Genomic DNA, 27,592 nt, shown 5'->3' on the forward strand with positions numbered 1-27,592 from the left:
TTATCATAAAAAAATTATGATTGTTTAATATTAAAAAATTATTTGAGATTTTTTTTTCAAATTTTTATTGTTCTTATCTGGCACATTATTTATAGGAAAAAAAAACTTAAAATAGTTGTTGAAGAAATTTTTTTAAAATTATTTTTATGCTAAAAATCAGTATAAAATATTAATTCGAAAAAAAAATGTTTATGAATATCATTAAATTTGAGATATTAAATTTTCCAATAAAGAGAAATCAGTCAAAGTTGATGGCAAAGTCAGTTTTGAAACTTCTACGATCAATTGCGTACATGTTGTCGGCAGTACATTCATAAACTCCGGCATCCTAAAAAATTAAAAAAAATAATAAATATTGAAAAATTAAAAAATAGGATTTCAAGTCAACTAAGCTTATTTATTTAATTTAATTTAATTTTTTTTTAAATTAATTTCAATTTTAAAAATATTTTATTAAATTTTATAAGTCACTTGGTTATCGGGCTCTTAATTTAATTAAAAATACTTACCTGTTGAGTCGCAGGATCAATTTCAATTTTTGACTTGACTTTATCTTCGCCAATGTACCATTCGTGAATCTACAAAAAAAGAAAAATTATTATTAAAATTTTTAATTTTTTTTTTAGTTTTTTTAAATTTTCTCTCAGTAAAAAATAAAAAATATTTTAAAAAATAATAATACTAACATGCATGTACAAATGTTGAAATATTTCTCCTCCATCCTTGTACCTAAAAAATAAAAAAAAATATTTTTAATTTTGTTAAATGATAATTTAATAATTAATTTTATTTTTTTTAATTTTAAAAAATTTTATTAAAAATTTATTTTAATAATTTTAAAAGAAAATCGAACTTTTAAAAAAAATCCTTGACTTTGAAGAATTATTTTTCCCTTCTTTCAAACCCTTTCCAAGTAAGTAATTTTTAGTAATTTACTTACCACGTAATTTGCGGCCTTGGCGATCCTCTTGCCACACACAAGAAGGCAACCTTGTGCCCCAAGACGTACTCAAAGTCAAAATGTGATGCTGTCAGTATTTTAGCTCCCTAGAGAACAACCAACGAACAAAATAAATAAAAAAAATGTGCGTGTAAATTACTTCGTACAACAACATGTGTTGATTGATATCACAATTGAATTATGTGTTGTGTGACAATAATGGTTCATTTCCTTTTGTTTCACTCTGCGAAAAACTCTTCTCAAAAACTTACATTTGTATTCCTGTAATATTGATCAGATTCCGGATCTCGATATTTTCCCGTGATTGGCAAACCAATAATCTACAAAATTTCCTCAATAATTTTATGTAAAATTTTATTTAGACGAAAATCTTACTCTTGTTTTCGCTCTTCCTCTTCCTCGTCCTCGACCTCTTTGAGCAAAAACGGGATTTGCCATGAGAATAAATAGCATGAGGAATAAAAACAATGATTTAACTCCAAAGTTGATCTTCATGGTAAAGAAACTTTAGAATTTCTTTAAAAAAATGCGAAATGATAAAAATGTTATTGTTTTTACTCTCACGTTTGGTGATATTCTGATTCATGCTACGCATTAAAGTCAATCAAAAAGTTTGTGTCTCTCGAAAATTCACAAAGTGTGTGTGTGTTTGTGTGCGAGAGTGTTTGTGCAATAAAATCATACAAAAGATGAGGCATAGAGCAATGACATATTCAGTACAAAAACTTTTTTTGCATGTGAAAAATTATGATTTTCATGAAAAAAGTGAATTAAAGTAGGTCTACTTATTTTCTAATTTTATGAGATTCTTCAAAATTTTTCAAGGTTTTTCTTTTTGAGGAACTGTTTATGTAAACTTTGAACTTTTCATATACTTAAAACAAAAAAAATGTACACCTATGGTGCTCAAATACATAGTTGCTGTTTGTTCAATTGCGGTTAACATTTTATGTGAACATTTATTTGATTTGCTTAATAAATTTAACAAGAATTTTTTTGTCATTGTAAAAATCATTTACGAGCTTAAGCGCATTTTTAACGTCTCTCATAGAAAAAACGCACGTTACCCGTAGATTTTGATCTACTTGTTAGAAACTTGTTTTAGTAAAAGTCACCATTAACGTGATATATTGGAAAATTTTTTAAGTAATAAGTAGATCGTCAAAGTTTTACTCCTCATGAACCTTCTTATAGATAAACATGATAAAATTCTATAAAATCTGAAAAATTTCCTATCAGAATTTGAATTATGGCGTTACAAAGTTAATGTTATCATTTCGGGATTCGAGAAGATTTGTGATCATATCAAATACACCATGTTCTTTTTTTGTTTATAATGTTTTTCGTTGTAGTAAAGATTTTAGTAGTTTCGTAAAATAATTTTTCTGAATTTTGTAAATAATTGCCCAAGAGCGCAGGAAGTTGTTGATGTCCTTAGACTTGTTAAAACCAATGATGTTGCCAGCTTGCCGAAAGTTTTTGCACAATTATTCTTAAAAGGTGTTTCGCCTTGATTATAATAGAAAACGTTGAGGAAACATCTAACTCTTATAGAACAAAGGAGGAGACTACTCTTCATAATTCAATAACAAAATTCTCCAACAATTAAATTGTACCTTCGAACTGATTTTTTAGTTATTCTCTTCTCAATTCCAAATATTTTCTTTTATTGATGTTTGTTGTATCAGTGTATATAGTATTTTTGTTAGATATTGCTAAAAATATAAAAATAAATTATCAGACAGACATATAACATACCAACCATATACCATATTTTTCAATCTGAAATGCGGATGTATTTTAACTCATCAAACTTATAGTGAGTAATGCAAAATATATCTCATCATACGCTAAAATACTATAACCACGTGATTCGAATCAATCAATCTTCAATAAACAATATTTTAACAAGAATATTTTGTTTATGTTAAAATCCTGTAAAGAAAAAAAATCTAACAAAAAAAATTTAATAAAAATCATAAATAAGTGTGAAAAAATTCTACTTACCAAAATTGAAGTATCTGAGAACATTTCCAAGGTCAATGATATCAAAAAATTTGTCAAATGCTGTCTCAAGAGGTCAATTAACAAGTTCAAAAATACTCGAAATTTCCATCAATAAACGACTTCATTACACTCCATCAATTATCGGAAACCAACCCATGAACTAGAAAAAAAGTAGATAATAACTGTTAAGTAACATACTCAAGCACGTTCAATGTTTATTCGAGTACGATTGTTATTTTTATTGTTTTTTTTTTGTATGGCGATCCAGACAAGCGTGATGAGTTACAAGTTTAGCGAAACAATGTAAATGAATGACAAATTGTTCACAACTTGTATGGAAAATATTTTCATTTGTTTATTGTCAAAACCTTTAAAGAAAATGAACCGGAACAAGTGACAGCTGCATCGCAGAAAGTTATTTCATTCAAAAAATTCAAAAAAACTCGTAAAAATGTTCTCATAATGTAAACTATATGAGATTGTAAATTTATTCTAAAACTAACAAAAATCGTTTATTTACCTCCGACCACGTAGAGACTAAATGAAATAGAGAGAAGCCAATAAAGGTCAATGAAACCGATATTCTTTAAAAGTCATTTGTTTCTGTCTCTTACGTAGTTGTCTCGTTTTTAAAATTCTAAAAAAATGAAAACAAAAGAGAAAAATAGTAAAAATTAATGATAGACAAGTTATTTTTTCAACAACATTTGTTAGAAAAAAACAAAACCTCACACATGAAAAACGACATTCCCCAATTATTTTTCAGAAAAAATATTCAAATTAGACAAAATATGTCATTCCTGATGTCATAGTTGTCTCTCGAAATCCATATAAGAAAACATCATTGTCAATCATGTTGCTTGTTTTGCTATGAATTTTGCAATTTTTTATCGATACTTAACGAGTAGGTGTCAAATTCACTCTTTGTTAAAAAGTCTCTAACGAGTGTCGATTAAAAAAATTTTTTTTTTAAAGAAATTCGTCAGACATCAGACAGAACTCACAGCTTGCTGTTTTCTTTAGTAGAATTTCAAAATATTTGTGAATATTTGTTTCATTGATCAATGAAAGCAATAATAATCATTTGAATATGAAATGAAACAAAAACGTAAACAGATGGAGTGAGGCCGATTCACATTTGTAAACAAAACAGATCAGATGAATTTATACAAAAAAGGGTTTAAGAGTGTGAGTGAAATTGAAGCTCAAAATTTGTTTAAAATGCTTGAGTAAGTTTTAATAGGTTTTTGTTTGTATTTATCGGGCTTGTCAACTCTGAAGAAATTCAATTAAAGTATTGAACTTCCGATATGAAAATTTGAAGGTCGAATATACTTTAAGTCAAAAGAATGCTTAATGCTTGAGAATAAGTTAAAATTAAATTGACTTTTGGCTTAAGAATCTAAAGTAAAATTTAATAAGAAAAATTTTTTTTCAAAGTCAAAGTTTTAAGTCATTTAAGTTAAATGTGATAACTTAATTTTTCCATTTTTACTATATATTTTTTTTTGAAAAATTAAAAAAATAAAAAAAAATAAAATTTTGAATAAAATAAAAATAAAAATTTTGTTAAGTACCTAATTTAAATTTTTTTAAAAAAAAATTTAATTTTAATAATTTTTTTTAAAAATAAATTTTAAAAATTAAAAAATTTGAAGTTTTCACTTTATTGACTTAAAAAAAATATTATCTTTGCTTTTACTTTTGATTTTTAAGCCAAAATTCAACTTAATTTTAACTTTTTTTCAAGCATTAGTTTTTTTTTTGACTTAAAAAGTATTTTTTTACAATTCGTCGAATATTTTTTTCGTTCTTAGAAGAACATTTTTAATTATATGCTTGGTTTGAATTAATTGGAATAAATTAGAAAGCAAAAACTTACCTGGATCTTCCTGTAACCTGAAAAAAAAAATAATTTTGTATAAAATTGTTTTTTTTATGAAATTTTTAACAAATTTTTAATTTTTTTTTTAAATTAATAATTAACAAAAAAAAGCTTCATATTCATAAATTAATTTTTTTTTATAATTAAATTTTATAATTAAAAATTTGTAAAATTAATTAAAAAATGTGTGAAATTGACTTAATTTAGGATTTTTTCATTATCTTGGGGTGAATATATTTTTAAGAAATGAGTTTGATTCCCGAGAAAAAATAAAATTTTTATAAATACTTAAAATAAAAAATTAATAAATATTTTTAAATAACTTCGAGTTTTTAAAAGTTAGAAACTTACCAATCATCTTAAAAATTTAAAGTTAATCCAATATTAAAATTTTTGATATTCAAAAAAAAAATCTTCTACATTCTCAGTTTGATATTAAAGAACCAGTATTGCATAACTGACACTTTTTTTTATAAATCACGATAATAAATTCCATCATTTTCTGTTTTATATCAACCTTACTCTATCAAGAATCAATTATTTATCATCGAGAGTTTCAAACTTGTTTTTTTTTTGGCTGAAGGTCATTCTTAACTTATGTTGAACTATTCTGAGAAATGCTAAAATTTAATTTTTAGTTAAAACAAACAAACTTTTGTCTACAAATTTGGCTAAAAACTGAATCCATGAGTTTTAATTGTTACTTCGTCATAAAATAATGAGTCTCTTTGTCGTAAATACGAGCATTTGTCTACTTACCTGCGAGTTTTAAGGAGTGACATCACGCGATTAATGTATCATTCGGAGTAAAATGACACGTTGATGGATGTACGGAGGAAGAATGATTGTTGCGGTCAGTCACTGTCGCAAAACCTTGAGGCCCGTCGATAATCTCTTTCGTTAACTGCGATGACAACAGCCCATCATAAAGTAAATAGACATGTTTCATGCAAATTTTATGGCTGTCGTAAACTCATGAACCCCAAATTAGGCTTCAATTGCTGATTTTAATATTCATGAGAAATTCTTATCTAAATTTTTGTCACTTATGAATTTTTTTTTTTTGATCATAAATCTAAATTTAATTTTTTTCTATTTTTTTTTTCGTTTCAGAGAAGGCCAAAACTCACCAAAAAACACAAAAAATGGCCAACTACGTAATTTGTCTGTTAGTGCAGCGGCTCATACTGCCTCTCGTGCTAATGGCATGTAAGTATCCTTCTCTTCACTTTTCTTCATTTTCCTTCATCATCGATTTTTGCTTGCACTGATAACTTATTGATTAGCAGAAATTTAGTTATTTTGACGAAAAAACGTGGCAAATGTGAAAAAGTGTGAAAGTGTATCAGACCGTTCCATTTATAACTCGATAAACATACTATAAAAAGACAACGAAGCGAATGAAAAGCAATGATAAACGGAAACCCATCCCTATTCCTTTTTTTGTTGCCTTTACTACGCTCGCGATGTTACGGTCGACGAATGTGCATGACGAGTTTTCATTCACGACTTTTTTATGATAGAATCGAGTCGAGTCGCATATGGTTTCAATACGTTTCAATCGCATTGAAAAATATGGCAAAAATGTGTTTTATTGACATGCAGTTTTTTTTTATGAGACGTCGAGTCGTTTTGCATTCCATCAAAGGTCAAAATGTGTTTGAAATAGTTGAAAGTTTTGCAGATGGAAATTTTTTTGTGATTTTTAATTTTTTTTTTGTTCAAAGAAATTTTTACAAGGAAGTTTTTAAAAAATATTTTGACTTCTAGAATTCAAATAATTTTTTTTTCAATTTAAAAATCATTCAAATTTAGCTAATTTTATATAAAATTAAACAAAAAAAAATTAATTAAAATTTTGAAAAATAATTATAGAAAATTAAAATTAGGTAAAATATTAAAAAAAATTAAATATGAAAAATTTTCAAAAGTAAGAATTTATGAATTTTTCAAATAATTTTTTTTGAAGTTAAGTTTTTAGTTAAAAATTATGAGAAATTTTTTATTAATTAAATTATTTTTAAAAAATAACAAATTTTAATAATTTTTTTTTAATTTTTTTTTACTTAATTACAATTACAACAATTTAAAATATTTTGTGTTTTAAAATTATAAAAATTTAATTTAATTTTTTTTAGTAGGTAAATGTTCTATATTTTTTTAATTTAATTTAAATTAATTAATTAAATTAAAGTGAAATAAATAAAATAATTAATTATAAATTAATTCATGCAAATCTGAAGAAAAATTTTATATCGAAAATTTTTTAAATATTTTTTTTTGCATTAAGAATCTTGACATTTGAATAAGTTTAAAAAAATTAAAAATAAATAAATAAAATTATTTTTTAAAAATAAAATAAAAAAAAAAAATAAAAAAAATAAATTAAAATTTTAAAAATTAAAATTTAAATAATAATTTTAAAAATTAAAATTTAATAAAAAAATGAAGAGAAGATGAAATAAATTAAATTTTTATCCTCGCGTGAATAAGATTTTCAAGACTCACCTGAAAAAATTTTTTTTTCGTAAAATTTCAATCTATTGGACAATTCCATGCAAATGTTGTCTTCATCGCACAATTTCCTTTTTTCTTTCGTTAACGGAAATGAAAAGACACAACGAGGTGTTATCTTCCATTGTTAGCGATTTGCTTGCAATAAACGCCCCATAATTGGACTGTCCTAATTTTATTTATTACTTATCCTCGTTTTTCTCTTCTTCGTTGCTTTCTTGACCATTAATTTGTCATGTTTTATCAAGCGATTCCAATCACAACAAATAGTTCGCAAATAACATCGAACATCGACCTGCTTTCGCCTTTTTTTTTTACTATTTCATTCATGAAAACTCATTCAAAATGAAATTTTGTGACCTATTTTCCCCAAATTCAGGATTTTCACAGGAATTAGAATAAATTGAGTGAGAACGTGGGGAATAATAACAATGTCATCATCTACCCCTTTGAAAATTTATTCAGAAAAACATCGTCATAAATAACAAACATTGTCGCGAATTGTCTTACAACGTTACAGAGACATCTGTTAAAATATACATTGCAAATTTTTTAATAATAAAAAACATGTTTGTAGAATATAAATTTTAACAACAACACGTTTCATTCATAAAAATTCTAAATGTGACAATATTTTAGAGCGACATGTGTTATTAGCTCCTCATCGATAAAAAATTGGCAAAGTTACAGGACTTTTTATTAAGAAGTTACGAGGGATATAAAATTTGTGGTCTGGCGAAGCAGGACAATTAAGTAAATTAGATAAAAACAAAAACAAAAAGGAACATTAAGAAATCAACAGACCGTTAATAGACATTTACTTGGTTAGCCTGAAAGATGGCAAGAAAGATAAATATGAGGGAATAATTCCCTAAAGGAGTGAACTTTAAGAAGTTTTAACGTTTATCATATTTTTTTCAAGGCGTTCATATGGAGAAGAGTAATAAAAAAGGTTTGTTGATTTGTTGGAAAAGGTTCTTTTTTAAGTGAATTAAAAATATGCTGTTTGGAATAACAATTGCTCTAACAATTATAAGGTTAGAAAAATGTCTTGAGATTTTTATCTTCATATTATAAAATTCTTTATAAAAAACATAAAATTTGAGCTTTTTGCTCTTTAAAGCGCCATCTACCGTAAAAAAATTAATTTGTAAATTTTTAAGCGTCAACTATTGTGTAAAATTTTGAGTTTTTAGTTCTTTGAGAATCATTTTAAGCTTAGAATTAAAAATTCTTGTTTTTCAGCGACATCTGAAGTTCAAAATTATAACTTTTTTTCGTGAAGCGTCATCTAACGTTAAAATTTTTATTTATTATTTAAGCGCCATCTACAGCTGAAATTTAGAGTTTTTGTTTTTTAAGCATTAGCAGGAGCTTTGAGTTATAATTTTTTTTCCTCAGTGACATCTGAAGTTCAAAATTTACACATCTCATTCCTTAAAGCGCCATCTTCATATAAAATTTTTATCTTCAACATTATTGAATGTTTCGAAAAAGCTTCGTTGCCAAAAAATTGAATGAAAAAAATTTGATAAACTGACACAAATAAGATCAGTATAGTACCAAAGTTTGAAGAAAAAGAAGAAGTTTTGGCATCTAAGGGTTTTCTTAAAAGTCAAATGCAAATTTTTTTCTGTAAGTTTTTGACATAACATATCGATCAATATAAATTGGAGCAATATAAAGGTAATCAAAAGTGAAAAATCATGTTCGTATTTGCTTCCTTTAAATTGCTTAAGTTTGTATTGATGGATATGTTGAAAAATGTCAAAAACTCACAGAAAAAATTCGCGTTTGGCTTTTAGAAGAAAACCATGAGTTGCCAAAATTTCTTCTTTCAACCTTTGGTACCTTTTTGATATAATTTGTATCAATTTGATGAAAAATTTTAGTTTTTCATGAAAAGAAAGTTCGTATAGATCTCGATAATCTCTCCAAAAGATAAAGCTTTTGTTCTTTGGACAATTTTTAGATTTTTGAGTTCTGTAAAATCTGTGAAGTTGCTTGAATATATTTTCTTCTTTAAAAAAAAAGTACTGCAGTAGTCAATATGTGTTCAAATCATACATTTGTAGAGATTCAGTCTAATTTGTGATGGCATTTTTTTCTATTTCGGTTCAGAAAACCAATCTTTCGTGTTCTGAGATTTTCTCCAGTTTCCTGAAATAAAACTCAAAATAATATTTTTATCATTTTTTTTTTATCCTAAAAGAAAGTAAAAATTTAGCCAATTCATCGTACCAAAAATTTAACTGTTTCCCATCAATTAAGAGACAGGCAACAACAAAAAAAGGGCAACAACTAAACACGAAATGAACTTACCCGAATTCCCATTGTAAACGTCATCAAAAATTAGGACAAGGGTAGGACATTCGCTCACATCATATAACTCCAACGTTAAAAGCTATTAAATTACCACGTATCATCAAGCGACACACATTACGCCTTCACGAACATTACTTTGTCTCATAAATGATAAAATGAGCGCAAATTTAATGAAAAAGAAAGCAAGTTCCTCTTTTTTATTCCTTCTTACCTTTTTCCTTCGAATGAACGAATATGACTTCGCGATTATCACCTGTCTGACCTAATTCGCGTTTTTTCCTTTGAATCATTTCATCGTTGGCGATAAAAAAAATCTCTTTCGATGAATTTTGATGTGTTTTTGTGTGTGGCGTGCCTGAAAAGAAAAATAAACAATCAATTCACACACAATCAAGAAAAATAAATTAGCGAGGCAATTGGGAATTTTCAACACCGAAAAATCATTTTTTTTACGTTTTTCTCCCATGGTGTGGCGGAAAAAACTAACAAACAACCGTTTAATTTAATTTGACTGTAGATTGTTTGATTTAATCGATGTGAGCATGTCGATGATGAGCTTAGATAAACAGTGTTGCGTGTAATTTGACTATAAAACGATTTTTTTTCGCTGCTTTTTAGGTTTTCTATTTCGTCCAGTGCTACTATCATTGCCATACTTGTTGTTCCTATTGTACTTACCATTCGTGCCAGTGGCGACTATTAAGAGTATGAGAGGTAAGTTTTTTCATATTTTTGCATTTTTTTAATTTTTTTGTTTAAATTTGACCTTGAAAAAATAATAAAATTTAATTAAAAGTTATTTTAATGAAAATTTAAATAAATTATTTAAATAAAAAAAATTAAAAAAATATTAATTAATTAAATTAAATTAAAATTATATTAATTAATAATTATTATTAAAAAAATAAAAAAAAATATTAAAATATAAAAAAAAATTTAAAATTTTAAAAATAATAAATTATTTTTTTTTTAATTTTTTGCTTATAATACTGTTAAGTTTTTTTTATACTCATTAATTATTTTTTTTTAATTTATTTTTTTAAATATATTTTTTTGTTTTTCATAAATAAATGTTTAAAATATTTTAAATTTTTATATTGATTTTATTAATTATTTAATTATTAATTCTAAAAATTAATTAATTTGATTTAATAAATCAACAGTTTAAAAAAATTTCCAAAAATTTTAAAAATTATTTTAATTAATTTAAAAAAATTTTTGATTTTAAATAATTAATTAATTATTTTATTAAAAATTTAATTTTTATTTAATTTTAAATTATTTTAATTAATTTTTTTAATTTTTATAATTTTTTTTTATAAATAAATAAAAAAAAAATTAAAATATTTTCAAATAAATTAAACTTAATTAAAAAAAATTAATTAATTTTATTTAATAAATCAACAGTTTGAAATATTTCTAAAAATTTTAAAAATTATTTTATGAAAATTTAGATAATTTATAAAAAAAAATAAAAATAAATTAATTAATAATTATTAAAAAAATAAAAAAAAATATTTAAAAATAAAAATTATTATTTTGGTTTTTAATAATTAATTAATTAATATTTTTTGAATAATTTAATTTTTATTTAATTTTAATTTATTTAAATTTTAATAATTTTTTTTTAATTTTTATGATTTTTTTTTAAATAAATTTCTTAAAATTTTAAAAATAAAAGAAAAATATAAATAAAATATAAAAATTATAATAAAAAACTATAAAATAAAGAATTTTAAATAATTTTCTTTTTTTAATTAAATTTTTTAATTTATTTAGGACTATTTCTCATTTTATTTTTTTCTTTGAAAAATTTAATTTTGTTTTTCACAAATTTTAATAAATTTTTATTCTATAATAACATTTCAGGTCACACAGGTGTCTACTTGGGTACCTTCATAGGCGTCAGCGTGATACTCGTAATCCTCCAAATTGCCTTCCAAATAGTCGTTGGCGTCATTGGCAGTGATTTTCTCGCGCACTGCGAATTCCTCGAAAAACTTTTCCGTCACTTGGGCTTCATAAAGTTGCAAGGAGTGCCATGGCAGCAATGGATATTGTGGTTATATCCGGAAATTTTGGCATTTATTACGTCGGTTTGCGTTTATTGCGCCTTGCAAAATCTCGTAATTGGGCATTTGGCGCCTTTGGAGGAAGGAGAAGAACGAGCGCCTTTGAGCGAACGCCCCGATTACGACGCGGGACCAAGTCAAGAGCAACTGAGCGTTTTAATGAGCATCGGAAAACTCGCGTCGATCGTATTTTTGTTGTTTGCTGCCGTTTTTCATCCATCTGCGATTAACGGGATTTACTTTTTGGTCTTTTTGGGCGCTGCTACTTGGTGGTCTTGTGCAAAAGAGTTGGAAAGAGGGTTTGGAATTGTCTTGAGATGCACGATGGTTGTCTTTGTTGTTCATATTTTGACGTTTATGGTTTACCAAACGCCATGGCCTCAGGAGTTTTTGGATAAAAATAGCACTGTAGCGAGGTAAAATTGAAATTTTTTCATGAAAAATCAAAAAAATTCAAATTTTCTTAATTTTTAGGGTTCTTGGCTTCACACCTCTCATCCAATCGTCATGCAATGAGACCTCGAGTAACCTCACATTACCATTAGCTCTCACAGAAACAATTTCCTTTGATGACACAACAACGCCGGATCCAACAAACGTGACTTCAACAACTCCTGCTCCCATTATTGAGCCAATTAATGACATTCGGGTCATCCAATTCGCCGAGTACAATGCCGATTACTACCTCAATCCAATTTTTCTCATTTTGTGTTATTACACAATTGCACTGACATCAAGTCTGTTACTCCAACCAAAGGTAAGAAATTTAATTTTCTTTTTTAAAAAAACCTGAAAAAGCAAAAAATCATCATTCTTCGTACTAAAAACGAAAATTTCTCTCTATTTTCCTGCCTGTCAATTCAAATGAACGGTAAACTTTCTTGGTTACTTTCAAAAAAAATTAAACTTCATTTCATGTCAAAACAAAAAAAAATCAAATTTTTGCCTTAAAATCAAGTCTGAAGAGAAAAAACGTGGCTTTAGTCAATTAGAAAATGGGACACAACCCCCGGTTTCTTTCAGAATGGGTCGAAGCAATATCTTACGAAAAACATTAACTGGCCAAAGATGGAAAGGTGCAGCCAGAAAAGTTAAAGTAAGATTATCGAAAGTCTCGTTCTTGAGTTTTTTTCGGTTTAAACAGTGGCAAAGCTTTAAAATAATTTTAAAAATTATTTAAAAAATTTAAAAAATAAGAATTTTTTTATTTTCTTGATTTGAATTTTTGAAAATAGAAATTTTGATTTTTATTAATTTAATTTAAATTTTTTTTATTTATTTTTATAGTAAAAATTAAAAATTTTATATTTCTTTGGATTTTTTTTTAAATTTATTTTTAATTTTTGAAATAAATTAAAAAATTAATTTTTTTTAAAAAAAATAATTTAATGATAAAAAAATTTTTTTTTTTCAAGATTTTGATAAATTTAAATAAAAAAACTAAATTTACTAAAATTTTTAAAAAAAATTTATTTAATTAAAAAAAAAATTTAGTTTTTAAAAAAAAATTTTTTTTTTTATTTTATTTTATATTCTAATTAATTAATTTAATTTAATCAATTTTTTTTATTAATTTTATTTAAATAATTTTGAAGTAATTTAAAAAAATTTTTTTTATTTAAAATTTTCACATTTTCTTAAAATTTGTCTTAAATATTTAATTAATTTTTTTTCAATTGAAAAATTGATTTTTTGCAATAAAATTAAAAATAGATATTTTCTTTTAAGGAACCTAAAAAAATCAGTTCGGAAAATCAACCTCTTCTGATAATTCACAGCGCCACTGTGTTCAATTATGTAAATAAATGCACCATCAAAAATGTTTATAGAATTTTTTTTTTCGTAATTTTTTTAAACTTCAATATTTTTCGTTAATTTTTTAAAAATTAAAAACAAAAAAATTTTAATATTTTCATATTTTTTTTATATATCAGGCACTTTCATAAAAAAAATCGCGCACGTGAATGTTTGCTTTTAATGTTTAATTGTCGTCGCTTTTTAAAATTGTGACTCATTTTTTCCTAATTTTTTTTTCGTAAACAAAATTCGTAATTAAAACTCTTTTTTTAAAGATTTTCGAAAATTTTCCCAAATTATTCCCCGAAAATTGGTTAAAAAATTTCATCACATCCTCCATAAAAAATTCTTCTATCTTTTTCTCTCTTTCTTCTGATAATAATTAACATTCAAAAAAATCATCTTCTTATTAATATAGGAAAGACATCAACATGGGGTCGAAGAACCTCCTAATGAAAGGACACCCGTACGTAAAAAAATAATAAAAAACTGGTCGTAAAGTATTTTGGGCTATAAAGAACTTTTGAAAATTAATCACTTTTAGAGCGTATTTTGACTAACGTTTGTCTTTTTCTACCGTCCTTTCCTTGATTTTAACAAAAAAAAAAAAAAAAAAAAAAATAAAAAATAATTTTACAAAATTTAATTTTAAAATTAAAAATTTTTCTGACCTCAGTGAGAATAATTTTTTAAATAAAAAATATTTTTGACATTTAAAAAATATTAAAATAAAATTTTTATTTTTGAGTATTCTAAATAAATTAAAATTTAATTAATTAATTAAATAAAAATAATTTAATTAATTAAATTAAAAAAATAATTTAATTTGAAAAAATAAATTTTATTTCAATTTTTATTAAAAAAAAATTATTTATTTTTTTATTTATTTTTTTTATTTTAAAAAAAAATATTTATTTTATTTTTTTATTAATTAAATATTATTAATTATTTGAGTTATTTTTTAAATTAATTTTTATTTTTTAAAAAATTATTTATTTATTAATTCAAAAATGAAAATTTTTACAAAAAATGTCAAATTTTTACTTGTCAAAATTATTTTTCTGTACTTACCTGTTAAAATTCTTACTAAAAATGCATGCTACCTTGTACAAAATTCCTCAAAAAATCTGGTTGTGGTTCTCCAAATCCATTCTTTGTCTATTTTTGTGACTTTTCTCCCTTGTAAATGTCTCATTAGAGGTTGTAGCTTTATTTTCATCATTTTTGTTCATCAAAGTAATGTCTCACTAATTAAATTTCACGCGCTTTGTAAATAATATCACGCACACAAAAATGTGTAAAAAGCACCAAAAGTCATTTTTCGAGACAAAAAATATATCTTTAATGCTTATTTTTAGCTAATGCGTGGCGGAACACGCAAAATTCGCGACATCAAAGTGCAAGCGACGCCTGGCGTGCCGACAGTACCTGGCGATGTTATCCAAATGGAGGAAATGGGTAAGTCTGGTTGTTTCTTTTACTCAATTAAATGTTCTTTGTGTTCATTTCCCGTTTTTTTTTCTCCTTTTTCATGTCTGTTTCATCTTCTAACAAATCACATCGAAAAATTCCTTCTAAAAATATTTTTTGTTGTAATTGGCGTCATTTTTATCCTTTATTCGTGTTTCCTTAATTTGTGGGTTAATTTAATTAAATAAAAAAAGGAACTACTCCTGTTCCAGAAGATGAGCATACGACGTTTGGCGAGCAACTGTTGAGTGGTCTGAATAACGTTATTTCGTTCATTTACCAAAATAGCTACATTTTTACGAATGTCGTCATGATGGTGAGTAATTTAAAAATTTTTAATTAAAAAGTTGCTGCAATTAAAAAAAAATTTTCATGTTAGATTTTTTTAGAAACTTTAATTAATTAATTAAAAATTTTTAAATTAAATTAAAATTTAAAAAATAATTTTAGGATAAATTAAGATTTTTTTTATAAAAAAAAAAATTTTTTGAATTAACAAGAAAGCGACTTACAAATTTTTAATTTTATTTATTTTTTAGAAATAAAATTTTAATTTTTTAAATAATTTATTTATTAGCTTAAATGTTTAATTAATAAAAATAAAAAAAAATAATTTAAAAATTAGTTTAAATAGTAAAGCCTTAGATAATTTGATTTTTTGATAATAATAAAATACTTTTTTTTTCGCTTGAATTAGAAAAAAAAGCGAATTACAAATTTTAAGAACTGAAATAAAAAATTTTCAATTATTTAAAATTTTTTGATTTTTTTAATAAATTTTTTAAGTTTAATTTTATTTTAAACTTTTTTTTAAATTAAAATTTCTTGAAATCATTTTTAAAATTTAGAAAAAAAATTTCTTTGAATTAGCAAAAAGGCGATTTTTAAATTTTTCTGAACAAAAATTTATAAAATTTAGATTTAAATTTTTTAAAGTTTTTTATAAATTTTATTTTTTAAAAGTTTTTTTTTACTGAATTTTAAATTATTTTAATATTTTTTTTTTTTAATTTTGAAAAAATAATAAGATTTTATAATTTTTTATAAAAAATTAAAATAATTTTTATTTAAAAAAAATTAAAAAAATTGAAAAATTTTTAATAGTTGCATCAACCTTACCTGAAACTCGAATTTTTATTAATTTTTTTTTTATTTATTTTTAGTCTTGGAGCATCGTTTATCACAGTTGGTTTGGCTTCGTTTACCTCATCTGGGCGAATTTAATTTGGATTTTGCCTAAACAACGCATGAACATGTTACGATCGAGTCCATTTTTAGTCCTTTATGCCGAAGTATTACTTTTAATCAACTACATTTATGGAATGGATTTAACGGAGGAAGAGTTACCATCATGGGTTAAGGTAAATTTTCTCATTTTTAAACTTTTTTCAGATTTTTTTGATAATTTTTTCAATTTTTTCCACAGACTCAAGGCATCAGTTTGGAACAAATCGGAATAATTCGCGTGAAAGAGTATCCCTGTCTTCCGCTCATCCTCAAATCAACGTTCACGGGCATGTTTTGGATCACATTACGTCAAATGATCCAAGAAAAGAAGGCACAACGGAAGAGTTCAACGCTCGCCGATATGGTAGCTCCTCTCACAGTCACCGTGAGTCCCGCTACTTCTGCCCTTTCGCGTCGCCAAGAACCAAAATCCTCCGAATTCGTGACAAAATTGGGAAATATCATCAACGCATTCCTCGTGAAAGGCTGGATTTGGGTCGTTGCCATTACTTTGTTCATTTTTGGCATTTCTGGCGGCGATAAGATGACAATGTTCCGCATAACGTACATGGCGTTATTCCTTTTCTTCGTCATCACGTTCCAACTATCACTCGAGACTTGGCGCAAAGTTTTGTACGGATTTTGGTTGGCTGTCATCATTTATTCGATGCTGATCTTAATTCTCGTGTACACGTATCAATTTGATCGCTTTGACGAGCATTGGCAAAATATCACGCACATTTCCATAGAGCTCCAACACGATATTGGTTTGGAAAAGTACGAAACGAAGCAACTTTTTTTGCATTTGCTGACACCAACGTTGATCGTCATCATCACAGTGATCCAGTTGCACTATTGTCACAAGAAATTTTTGCAAATTTCGGAGATTCCAAGTCGACCGGATGGCGAAACGGAAACGCAAGTCGATGAAACGGACTCGAATTCGATCTATGGAGGCATTGAAAATTCCGAAGAAGAGGAAAATGTTAGTCGGAGACCTTCGAAGAGGCTGAAACTTGTGGAAAAAATGAAAAATCGAACGTTGACGAAGAAGGATTTCAATAAAGCTTTGAAGATTTTCGTCAATAGAGTGCTTGAATTGACGGAATATGGATGGGTCTTCCTCGAAATTCATTTCTTGAAGATTATTATGGTTGTTGCTTTTTATTTGGCGGTTCAACATGTAAGTTTTTACCATTTTTAAGAATTTTTTGAAATATTTTTTCACTTTCATCTCGTATTGAAATTTAAATAAGGAAAATTTTCGCATTTTGAAACCAAATTATATTACCCAATGCACATTTCAAAGCTTTTGCCTCATGAAAATGATTAATTTTTGTCCCAATGCATATTTTGAAATTTTATCTCTGTCCATATTCTGAATTTTTCTTAATATGAAGTCAAAATTTTCATCCTAATGCACATTTCTGAAAAATTTGAACCCAGTTTACATATTTTTTTATCACTTTTTTTGTATAAAATCTATTTTTGACCCAATGCACATTTTAAAATTCAAACTTTTTTTTATTTTTAAATATAAAATTTAGACTCCATCTTTTAATGTTTTTGTCTCATAAAAATTTTAAATTTTAGTCCCATTGCACATTTTGAAATTTCATCTTTGAGCATATTTTCAATTTTTTTAATGCGAAATTAAAATTTTTATCCCAATGAACTTATTTGATAATTTTGAACCCAGTTTACATTTTTTTTTTCACTTTTTTGTATAAAATATTTTTTTGACCCAATGCACATTTAAAAATTAAACTTTTTTTTATTAAATTTCTGTTCATCATTAAGTAAAAATTTCAACCCCATTGCATATTTTTTCAAAGTTTGAAGTATTAATTGTCGCCCCAAATCACATTTTCTTGTTGATACTAATGCACATTGTGAAATCCCAAAATGCCTATTGCAAAATTTTAAAAAGTTTTTTTGATCCCAATGCATTTATTTTTTTTGCGAATTTCAAAATTTTGATCCCAATGTACATTTTTTTTTTTCAAAAATTTATTAAAAAAAAAATAAATTAAATTAATAAAATTAAATTAAATAAAATTGATAAAAATTAAAGCAAATTAATAAAAATTTAATTAAAAATTTTTTTAAATAAATTTTTAAGAGAAAATAAAAAAAAATTTTTTTTAAAATTAATTTTTGAATTTTTTTTTTTTTATTAAAAACTGAATTTTAATATTTTTTTATTTTTCATAGGTTCGTTTCCTTCACATCATCTTCGCCGCCGTAGCTGCTCTCGGAGTCGGTTGTCGATCCCAAAGTCAAATTCTCGCAAGTAAAATCGCCTCGCTCTTCTGCAGCATTTTGTTAATTCTCATGATGATCTACCAAATCGAGTACATCAAAGAGGAGGATTACGCCTACAATTGTCATCCAAATGCCACGATGCCAAATCAAACGATGCCCGAGACACGAACAGTCCTCAACAATACCGCAATTTGGTTCGGTTTCATCAAATCCAGCCCGAATAATCCGCTTTCGAAGCTAATTCGCCCGTATTTGGTCTACATTGTCATCGTGACGGTTCATTCTGTCGTGACTTTGCGACAAACAATCCGAAGAATTCGCTTGGGACAACCTGTGCAGCCAGCGAAATTGCTTTTCCCGAAAATTGTGAGAAAAGACGCCGATAAGGATATTCCGCATTTGATCATGTATTTGTTCAATTATGGATTTTACAAGTTTGGCGTGGAAATTTCGTTGGTTATGTTGACGTTCGTTATTGGAAGAAGGATGGATATTTATGCTTTGTTGTATGCGTTTTGGCTTTGTGGATTGTTTACGCTTGATCGGGCAAAGTTGAGTAAGATTTGGGGATCGTTGAGATGGTTCCTCGTTGGATCGATCACAATTCAGTATTTGACGTTTGTGGGATTGCCTCCGAGATTGTGTATTGGTAAGAATTTTTTTTTGCTAAAATTTTGATAAAAATTAATAATTAATTTAAATTATTTTAATAAAAAATTAATTTAAATTAATTTAATTTTTTAAATTTTAATTAAATTTTTTTAATTAATTTTTAATTTAATTAAAATATTTTAATTTAAAATACATATAATTAATTTTTTTTAATTTTATTTATTTTTTTAAAAAAAATTTAAATATTTTAAATTAATTTTATTTTTTTAAAATTAATTTTATTTTTTAAAAATTAATTTATTTTTTTAAATTATTTTTAAAATTTAATTTAATAAAATTTTTTTTTAATTTTCCAAATTTTTATTTAATTTATAAATTTAATTTTTTATTTTTTTTTAATTTTTTAAATTATTTATTTATTTTTTAAATTTTTTTTTAAATTTTAATTTAAATAAAAATTATGAATTCTAAATAAAAAATAATTTTAGAATAAATTTTCGTAAATTGTAAAATTTTTAAAAAAAAATCTGAAAAAAACAAAAAAATAATATTAAAATTAAATTTAATTAAATTTTAATTAAATTATTTTTGAAAAATATAAAAAAATTCAGAAAATCCAAATTTTTAATTATTTTTTTAATTTATTTTCTTTTTAGATTACCCATGGACAACTCGCTTATTCGACGGCTTCCAAATCTGGGCGATGCTTCCTGACAACACAATCGAATTCCGTTCGCGTTCTTACATCCTCTTATCTGATTTCGTTCTCCTACTTGTCGTTTGTCGCCAATTAATTGTTTTCCGCATCGAAGAAAAGTACAAAAACAACGCCAACGATTATTCCGGAGGCAGCAATCAATCTGTCGTCAAAGACATTGACGAACTCGGACAAGTTCCTTTCACAAATCCAACGCCTGATTTCGTCGAAAAGATCCGAAATTGGCTCGACATCTCCAAACGAATCCTTTTCCTCGTTTTCTTCTGGATCACACTCGCGATCGTCTTTTTGGCGGGAACAAATCGCGTGAATCTCTTCTCGATCGGATATTTGGTTGGATCGTTCACGTTCCTCTGGCAAGGAACCGATTTCTATCTTCGTCCCATTCGGTTGATCCTGAAATGGTGGAATATGCTGATCGGTTACACGGTTTTTGTGATCTCGCTGAAGGCCTTTTTGCAAATTGCCGGATGTTTTTACATCAAAGATCTCATGGGAAGTTATTGCGGATTGGTGCAGTTGTTGGGAATTTCGTGCATTTGTTATCCGAAGGCAATTGATGCGAGTGATTTGGAGAAATGCAAGTTGGAGATTGATGATGTCAAGTTGCTGTGGGATGGAGTCTGTTTTGCTTTCTTGCTGATGCAGAAGAGAGTCTTTTCGAGTCATTACTTCTGTCATATTATTAATGAGACGAAAGCGAGTACGATTTTAGCATCAAGGTAAGATTTTTTTTCATTCAATTGACTTTTAGAACAAGTTTCAATGAATTTCAGTAAAAATTTTTACTTTTAGAACAAGTTTCAATAAATTTCAGTAAAAATTTTTACTTTTAGAAGAAGTTTCAATGAATTTCAGTAAAAATTTTTACTTTTAGAACAAGTTTCAATAAATTTCAATAAAAATTTTGACTTTTAGAACAAGTTTCAATGAATTTCAATAAAAATTTTGACTTTTAGAACAAGTTTCAATGAATTTCAATAAAAATTTTGACTTTTAGAACAAATTTCAATAAAAATTTCAATAAAAATTTTGACTTTTAGAACAAGTTTCAATAAATTTCAATAAAAATTTTGACTTTTAGAACAAGTTTCAATAAATTTCAATAAAAATTTTAACTTTTAGAACAAGTTTCAATTTTGTCTTTTAGAAGAATTTCAATAAAAATTTTGACTTTTAGAACAAATTTCAATGAATTTCAATAAAAATTTTAACTTTTAGAACAAATTTCAATGAATTTCAATAAAAATTTTGACTTTTAGAACAAGTTTCAATAAATTTCAATAAAAATTTTAACTTTTAGAACAAGTTTCAATGAATTTCAATAAAAATTTTGACTTGAAGAATAAATTTCAATAAAAATTTCAACTTATTAAAATATTTTTCCAACAGAGGCGCTGAATTAATTGAAGAACTCCGCGCAAAAGAGATGAAAGTCGAACAAGAACACGAAATCGAGGTCTTACAAAAGCTCAAAGCCAAAATGGATCGCATCAAAGCCACACAACAAAAGCTTTTGGAAAGCGTTAAGGAGCCTCCTCATCACGCCAAAGGTAAGTACTCGCTTTTAATCGTCGTTCGAGTGCGCTAAATGTCTTCTGCTGCCTTCACTTGGCGCCGCAATTAATTTTCCCTTTTGATTTCTTTAAACTTTTTATTTTCGATTTTTGACATTTTTGGTTGATTTTCGTTTCATCGCGCGATTTTATTCAATTTTTTATGAGTTTCAAGTGATATTTTTTGAAAATTTAAATTTTTTGTTCAATTTATGATTTTAAATGAACAATCAAGAGTGCAAGAAAGTTCTTCATACCTCAAGCAAAATAGAATAGAATAGTTGTTGCATCATCGTAGTGTGTTCAAAATTAGAAAAACTTCGAAAAAATTACGAGAATTTTGTCAAAACTATTCTAGAAGAAACGACAGTTGCTCCCTTGGCACGACGTATGAGTTTAAGTTCTTGCGCTGGGTATCACACGCCCATCGAAGACGAAGTTGCAACTTCTGTTTTGATTGAAGGTGCCGAAGACGACGAGGAAGACGAAGACAACGACTTGGCGATGCTCGATCCGCGTTTATCGCAACGTGGCTCGTTGTTACAAGCACAAGTCCCGTCGCCGCAATCCGCTTTGATGACAGCTTCGTTGGAGGCTTACATGGATCCGCAGCGTTTTAGTTTCAGTTCGCCGCCCGAATCGGATTTTGTGAATAGAATTTCGAGTCCTGACGAGACTTTTCCCGTTTTTTCGCCGCCAGCATCAGCAACGGAAGCTGTGAGTGAATTTTTAGGTCTAAAAAAATGGAAAATTTTTATAAAAAATGAAAATTTCGAAGGAACCTCTTCCGTTGGATAGTCGCGAAATTCAAGGACCAATTTATACGTTGATGCCTCCGCCGGAAGATGGCTTCGTTGCTGCTCAACAGAGGCGACATCAACGTCAAGCAAGTTTAAATATCATCTCGTTAACTGCTCCAACGCCTGAAATTCCGCCTCCTGTTCCGAGTCGACGTCGATCGTCAACGACAGTGTTTCCCGTAAGTATTTTTATTTTATGGCTTCGAATCAAATCGAAAAGTTTTGTAAAATTTCCTATTTAAAAATTTAAAAAAAATATTAAAATTATCGAATTTTACAGAATTTAAAAAAAAATTACTTGAAAAAAAAAAAAAAAAAAAAAAAAAAATTATTTAATTTTAAATAAATAATTAAATTAATTTAAAAAAAATAATTTAAAAAAATTAAATTTTATAGAATTTAAAAATTTTAAAAGTTTTTATAAGCTTTAAAAATTAAATTAAAAATAAAAAAAAATAATATAATATAATTTTAAATTTATTAAATTAAAAAATAATAAAAATTATGTTAAAAATTTTAAATTATTAAAATTTTAAATTTATTACAATTAAATAAAAAATATTTATTAATTTAAAAAATTCAAAATTATTTAATAATTAATTAATTTTAATTTAATTTTTTAATAATAATTAATATTAAATAATTTTGATTTTTTTAAATTAATAAATATTTTTATTAAAAAATAAATTAATATTTCAAAATTTTAAATTTTTAACATTAATTTAATTATTTTTTATTTAATAAATAATTTTAAAAATTTAATACATAAATTTAATAAATTTAAAATTCTATCAATTTATTTTTTTTTTATTTCAATTTAATTTTTAAAGTTTATAAAAACTTATAAAATTTTTAAATTCTATTAAATTTAGTTTTTTTTTAATAAATAATTTTTAATTTTAATTATTTATGTTTTATTTAATTTAAATAAATTTTATTCATTAAATTTAATTAATTTTTTTAATTTTAAAATTTATAAGATAATTTTTTAAAAAAACTTTTTAATTTTTTTTTCAAAATTTTTTTACAAAACTCTTCGATTTGATTCAAAATGCCTAAAAAATAAAAAAAAATCATTAAAATTTCTCAAAAAACCAAATACCAGACAATTGAAATGGATCTTCCGCCTCCTCCGACACCTTTACCGCCCATTCCTCGTCCCCGCATTCGACATCGACGTCAATCGAGTGTCGCAACGTCTTACGCCCAAGAAGATCTTCCGCGTGACAGACGCCAATCCAGTCAAATTACTTCATGGAATGTCGATAATTTAGACGAAGATGACGAAACGACCTACAGTCGCGGCAGAAGTCGATGGGGAAAAGTTGGCGAACGAAGTTTCAGAGAATCGCTGCGTTCAACGTCGTCAAAGTCACCACTTTCGTATCACGAATGTAATTCACGTGAAACTTTTTTTACTGCTATTTTTTTAATTGGAATGAATTTTGTACATAAAAATGTGAAAACGAACGAAAAAGGTGCCTTCTCTATATTTTTTTCTTCATGTGTCGTGTGTACATAAAGTAATAATTATCGTTGTCGCTGTGAAAAAAATGCTTTTGCTTCTATTTTTTTTTAAATAAAAATTTTTAGCCTGAATTTTGGATCAAATGGAGATGACAGGTAACAAAAAAATTAAAATTATTTTTTAAAATATTTTTTTTATGAATAAAAATTATGTCACCATAAAAAAAAATGTCTTTTCTTTTGTTTAAAAAAATAAATATTTAAATATTTTTTTTTCAATTCACGATTTTTTTTATTGCAATTCGCTTCAACACGCTTTCTTTGATTTTTTTTGTAGGTGCAAGGTTGATAGGACAAAGATTTGTCGAGCCTCGTGCTCATGGTAAAAAATTTGAAAATATTTCTCTTCATCATTTGCAACGTAAAGTTGTCCTCTTTTTTTCACACATATCGATGGTCACTTTGTCTTCTCTGTCTTAAAATTTATTTATAAAAGTAGTTGGTAGTTTAACCAAAAAATTTAAAAAAATTGGTATTTGGTATTCGGGGTCTCTAAAAGTGTCAATATTGTTGTAAGACCAATGTCGCTTTGAATTTTTGTTTAAAAATTGGTTAATTTAATTGTTTAAAAAATTGTATTTTTTTACTGTTGTGATTTTTATGTTCACAAGCAATGTACAAAAAATTGCACTGAATCACGCAAAAAATTAAAATTATTCATGAAAAAAAATTTCTGAGGTTTTTGAATAATTTGTTCTTTAAAAAAATTAAAATAGGTCCCTTTTGTAATTTTTTTTTATTAAAAAATTGTTAAGGCTTTTAATATTCATAAATATATTTTTCATCAAGAATTTAAAATTATTTTTAATATAAAAAAAATATTTTTTTTAATAAATTTACGCTTTTTTTTAGATTTTTTTAAATTATTTAAAAAATTTAATTAAATGATTTTTAAAATAATTTATTTTTTTAGTGTTATGAGAATTTTATTTTTTTTCTCATAGAAAGAGTGAATTTTTTTACAACAAATTTAAAAATTCTTCAAAAAATTTTTAAATTATTTTGATAATTTTATTTTTATTTTATTTATTTTAATAATTTTATTGATTTTTTTTGTTTTAATTTTTTGTCAAAAAAATATGGTGAAAAATTTAAATTGTTTTTTTCACAAAATTAGAAAATTTTGTTAAATTAAAAAAAATTTTTTAAATTTAAAAGTATTTTTTCAATAAATTTTAAAAAAATTTTTTTTTAAATTTTTCAAAATTTTTTTTAAATATTTCAATAAAAATAAATTTTTATTTAAAAAAATATTATAAAATTTTTAAATTTTTTTTCTCAAAAAATTTTGAGAAATTTTTCAATTATTTTATTATTTAAAAAAAAAATTATTCAATGTTTGGCTTTTTGGATAAATTATAAGATCTTAAAATTTTTTAAAAATTAATTTTAGATTTTTTAATAAATTTATTTTTTTTCGTACTTTGACATTCCTCAAAAGCGCTAAAAATATTATATCAATTGGCTAAAATTGTCGTTTTTTATAAAATTTTCGATAATTCAACTTTTGAGATTTTCGAAACTTTTTTTACTTCATCAAAAAAAAAAATCTTCCCTTTTCATTAAAAAAATTGGTTCAAATTCTTTCCTCAAATTGGCAATCAAGGTAAAAAAAATCTCCTTTCCTTCAAAAAATTCCTTCCTATCCACTTTTTTCACAATTCTGTCTTGCTGCAGCAGCTTTTAGCACAAAACTTAACGTTAAATAAAATTAACTAAAAAAAAAATCGATGGTTCTATGTTAAAAAAAAATTCACAAAAATTTATCAACCAAATTGGCATCGCTTAACAATTTATTTCTGTCTGCATTCATTAATTCTTTCCAATTTTCCTTGACTAACTTTCTTCTTTAAATTTTTCCAAAAAAATAGCAATTCGATCCGGCGATTATTACATGTTCGATGCCTTGGAAGACGAGTACAAATTGGAAGAGCCCGAAGACAAGGACGAGCTAACAGAGGAAGAGAAAAAAACCAAAACAGGACGAAGGTTAAGTCGAAAAATGACTTTGGGTCAGGTGAGTTTTTCGTAAAAAAATAAAAAAAAACTTGGGGAAATTTTGTTATGAAAAATTGTCTTGTTGCTTACATTTTGTCCAAACGAACTGGGAAGTTCATGGCATGCATTAACAAAAAAAAATTACAAAAAAAAATTGTTACTAACTTTTTTCTCTAAAAATTGTTCAAATTTTTGTTTTTTGTTTTTTCATTGAAACTCATGTCGTCGTCGTGTGTCGTCCTTTCATCATACATCATAAAACATTTTTACACATAAAAAAAATTCGATTGTAAATATTTGAAAAAATCGTAAAAAAATCGTTAGTTGATGGATAAAATGAAAGAAGAAGCCATTCAGAGAGCGAAAGAGGAGGAAGCGAAATTGGCACGTCGTCAATCGTTCCCCGAATTGAGAGTGCATGCGGCAGAATCTGAGGATACGGAACATCCCGAAGCTAAATCTGAACCTATTCCGCCTCATAAATTTGTGAGTGATGCGATTTTTTTTTTAGACAAGAGGCATGGCTGGAGAGCTTTTTTTTATTTTTTTGAGAAAAATCACATTTTTAGGTTAATTTAGGCGTACTTCACTTATTTTTTTTTTTTACATTTTTTACTCACACAAAAATTTTGCATGCACGGATTTGTTTGGTTTTGGCTTGGTTTTCGTTTAAAAATTTGCTTGGTTTGGATTAATTTATAATATCGCTTAAAAAATTAATTTTTATAAATTTTTTAATAATTTTTTTTAAATCTTACCTGATAGGATGATGAAACCACTGAAGCTGGACTCGAAACTGAAGGTTCGTTTTTTAAAATTAATTTTAATTTTAATTAAAAAAATAATTTTAATTTAATTAAAATTAAAAAATTAATTTTAAAAAAATTAAAAAATTTAAATTTAATTAAAAAATTAATTAAAATTATATTTTTAAAATAATTATTATAATTAATTTTAATTTAATTAAAATTTAAAAATTAATTTTATAATTTTAAATAAAATTTAACATTTTAAAATTTAATTAAAATTATAAAATTAATTAATTTTTTTTAAATTTTAATTTTTTTATTTAAAAATAAATTTTTAATTTTTTTTAATTTAATTTTTAGCTGGAATTGTCACTCAATTCGACGATCCTCAACCAAGTACGAGTAAATCTGATTCCGCAACTGCTGAAGAAGAAGAAATGTCAAAATTAATTGAAGAAGACAAAATTCGGAAGAGTCGTCTTCATTTCTCGGGCTTGAATCTCGTTCTGACGTTCATTAATAGTTTTCTTGTGTCACTTACCATCCGTCTCCATCGCATTTCGCGCAATTATCGGTTCGTGATGCGAGTTTTGGCGAAGGAAAAGAGAAATTTGAAGAATAAACCGGGATTCGGTGCGGGAATGAGGATTGGTACAAGTATGGTTTGGACTCCGCAGGCAGCGTCAAGGGCTTCAAGGTAAGTTTTTTAATAAATTTTTAATTTTTTTGGCGGTAGAATAGCGTTCATTTAGTGAGTAGAATGAAGTAATTCCAAAAATTTGAGCTTTTTAAAATTTTTAAAAATTGTTTAAATGATTTTTAATCAAAAATTTTACAAAATTATTAATTTCTTAAAATATTTATTTTTTTTTCGAAACTAAAAAACTATTTACCTAATTATTATTTAAAAAAAAAATTAATATTTTAAAATTTAATTGAATTCAAAATTTATGTAAAAATGAAAAAAAAATATAAAAAATTAAAATAAATATTTTTTTAACATATTGTTATTGATGAAAAAATTTATAAAAAAAAAAATTTTATTTTTTTTATTTTATTTTTTTTTGATTAAAAAAAATTATTTTTATAAAATTTTATTATTGGCACGC

The 27,592-nt window shown here is 25.2% G+C and overlaps 2 protein-coding genes across 6 annotated transcripts in view; one reads left to right on the plus strand and one right to left on the minus strand.

The window, feature by feature from the left end:
* The window catches only part of LOC134836066 (piezo-type mechanosensitive ion channel component), a 39,252-nt gene that overhangs the window by 3,961 nt on the left and 7,699 nt on the right, over positions 1-27,592 (plus strand). For 2 of the 5 annotated variants that reach the window (XM_063851243.1, XM_063851247.1), the window contains exons 3-18: positions 5,967-6,062; positions 10,311-10,406; positions 11,562-12,180; positions 12,239-12,521; positions 13,980-14,027; positions 14,920-15,019; positions 15,226-15,347; positions 16,195-16,392; positions 16,458-17,441; positions 18,473-19,172; positions 19,792-20,575; positions 21,246-21,406; positions 24,014-24,058; positions 25,608-25,753; positions 26,500-26,536; positions 26,844-27,180. In XM_063851243.1, the coding sequence (XP_063707313.1) occupies positions 5,999-6,062; positions 10,311-10,406; positions 11,562-12,180; positions 12,239-12,521; positions 13,980-14,027; positions 14,920-15,019; positions 15,226-15,347; positions 16,195-16,392; positions 16,458-17,441; positions 18,473-19,172; positions 19,792-20,575; positions 21,246-21,406; positions 24,014-24,058; positions 25,608-25,753; positions 26,500-26,536; positions 26,844-27,180 (4,724 nt within the window). In that variant the 5' untranslated portion in view covers positions 5,967-5,998. The remainder of the gene's footprint in view (positions 1-5,966; positions 6,063-10,310; positions 10,407-11,561; positions 12,181-12,238; positions 12,522-13,979; positions 14,028-14,919; positions 15,020-15,225; positions 15,348-16,194; positions 16,393-16,457; positions 17,442-18,472; positions 19,173-19,791; positions 20,576-21,245; positions 21,407-24,013; positions 24,059-25,607; positions 25,754-26,499; positions 26,537-26,843; positions 27,181-27,592) is intronic. The other 3 variants (XM_063851244.1, XM_063851245.1, XM_063851246.1) reach the window with 3 other exon arrangements.
* LOC134835099 (immunoglobulin domain-containing protein oig-4-like) lies at positions 160-1,474 on the minus strand. Its single transcript, XM_063849958.1, has 6 exons — positions 1,337-1,474; positions 1,213-1,281; positions 941-1,047; positions 687-729; positions 510-578; positions 160-328 (listed from the first exon to the last, which is right to left on the minus strand). The coding sequence occupies exons 1-6, from the start codon at positions 1,454-1,456 to the stop codon at positions 239-241; spliced, it is 498 nt and encodes a 165-aa protein (XP_063706028.1). The 5' UTR covers positions 1,457-1,474; the 3' UTR covers positions 160-238.

Source organism: Culicoides brevitarsis, chromosome 3, assembly GCF_036172545.1.
Source record: "Culicoides brevitarsis isolate CSIRO-B50_1 chromosome 3, AGI_CSIRO_Cbre_v1, whole genome shotgun sequence".
NCBI lineage: Eukaryota > Metazoa > Arthropoda > Insecta > Diptera > Ceratopogonidae > Culicoides > Culicoides brevitarsis.

Excerpts from the sequence above, each read along its gene's own strand:
- LOC134835099 (XM_063849958.1), bottom strand. The coding sequence starts at position 1,456 with ATGAAGATCAACTTTGGAGTTAAATCATTGTTTTTATTCCTCATGCTA. Across the intron at positions 1,282-1,336 it reads GAGGAAGAGCGAAAACAAGA|ATTATTGGTTTGCCAATCAC; the intron begins GTAAGATTTTCG and ends GAAATTTTGTAG. Across the intron at positions 1,048-1,212 it reads AATATTACAGGAATACAAAT|GGAGCTAAAATACTGACAGC; the intron begins GTAAGTTTTTGA and ends GTTGTTCTCTAG.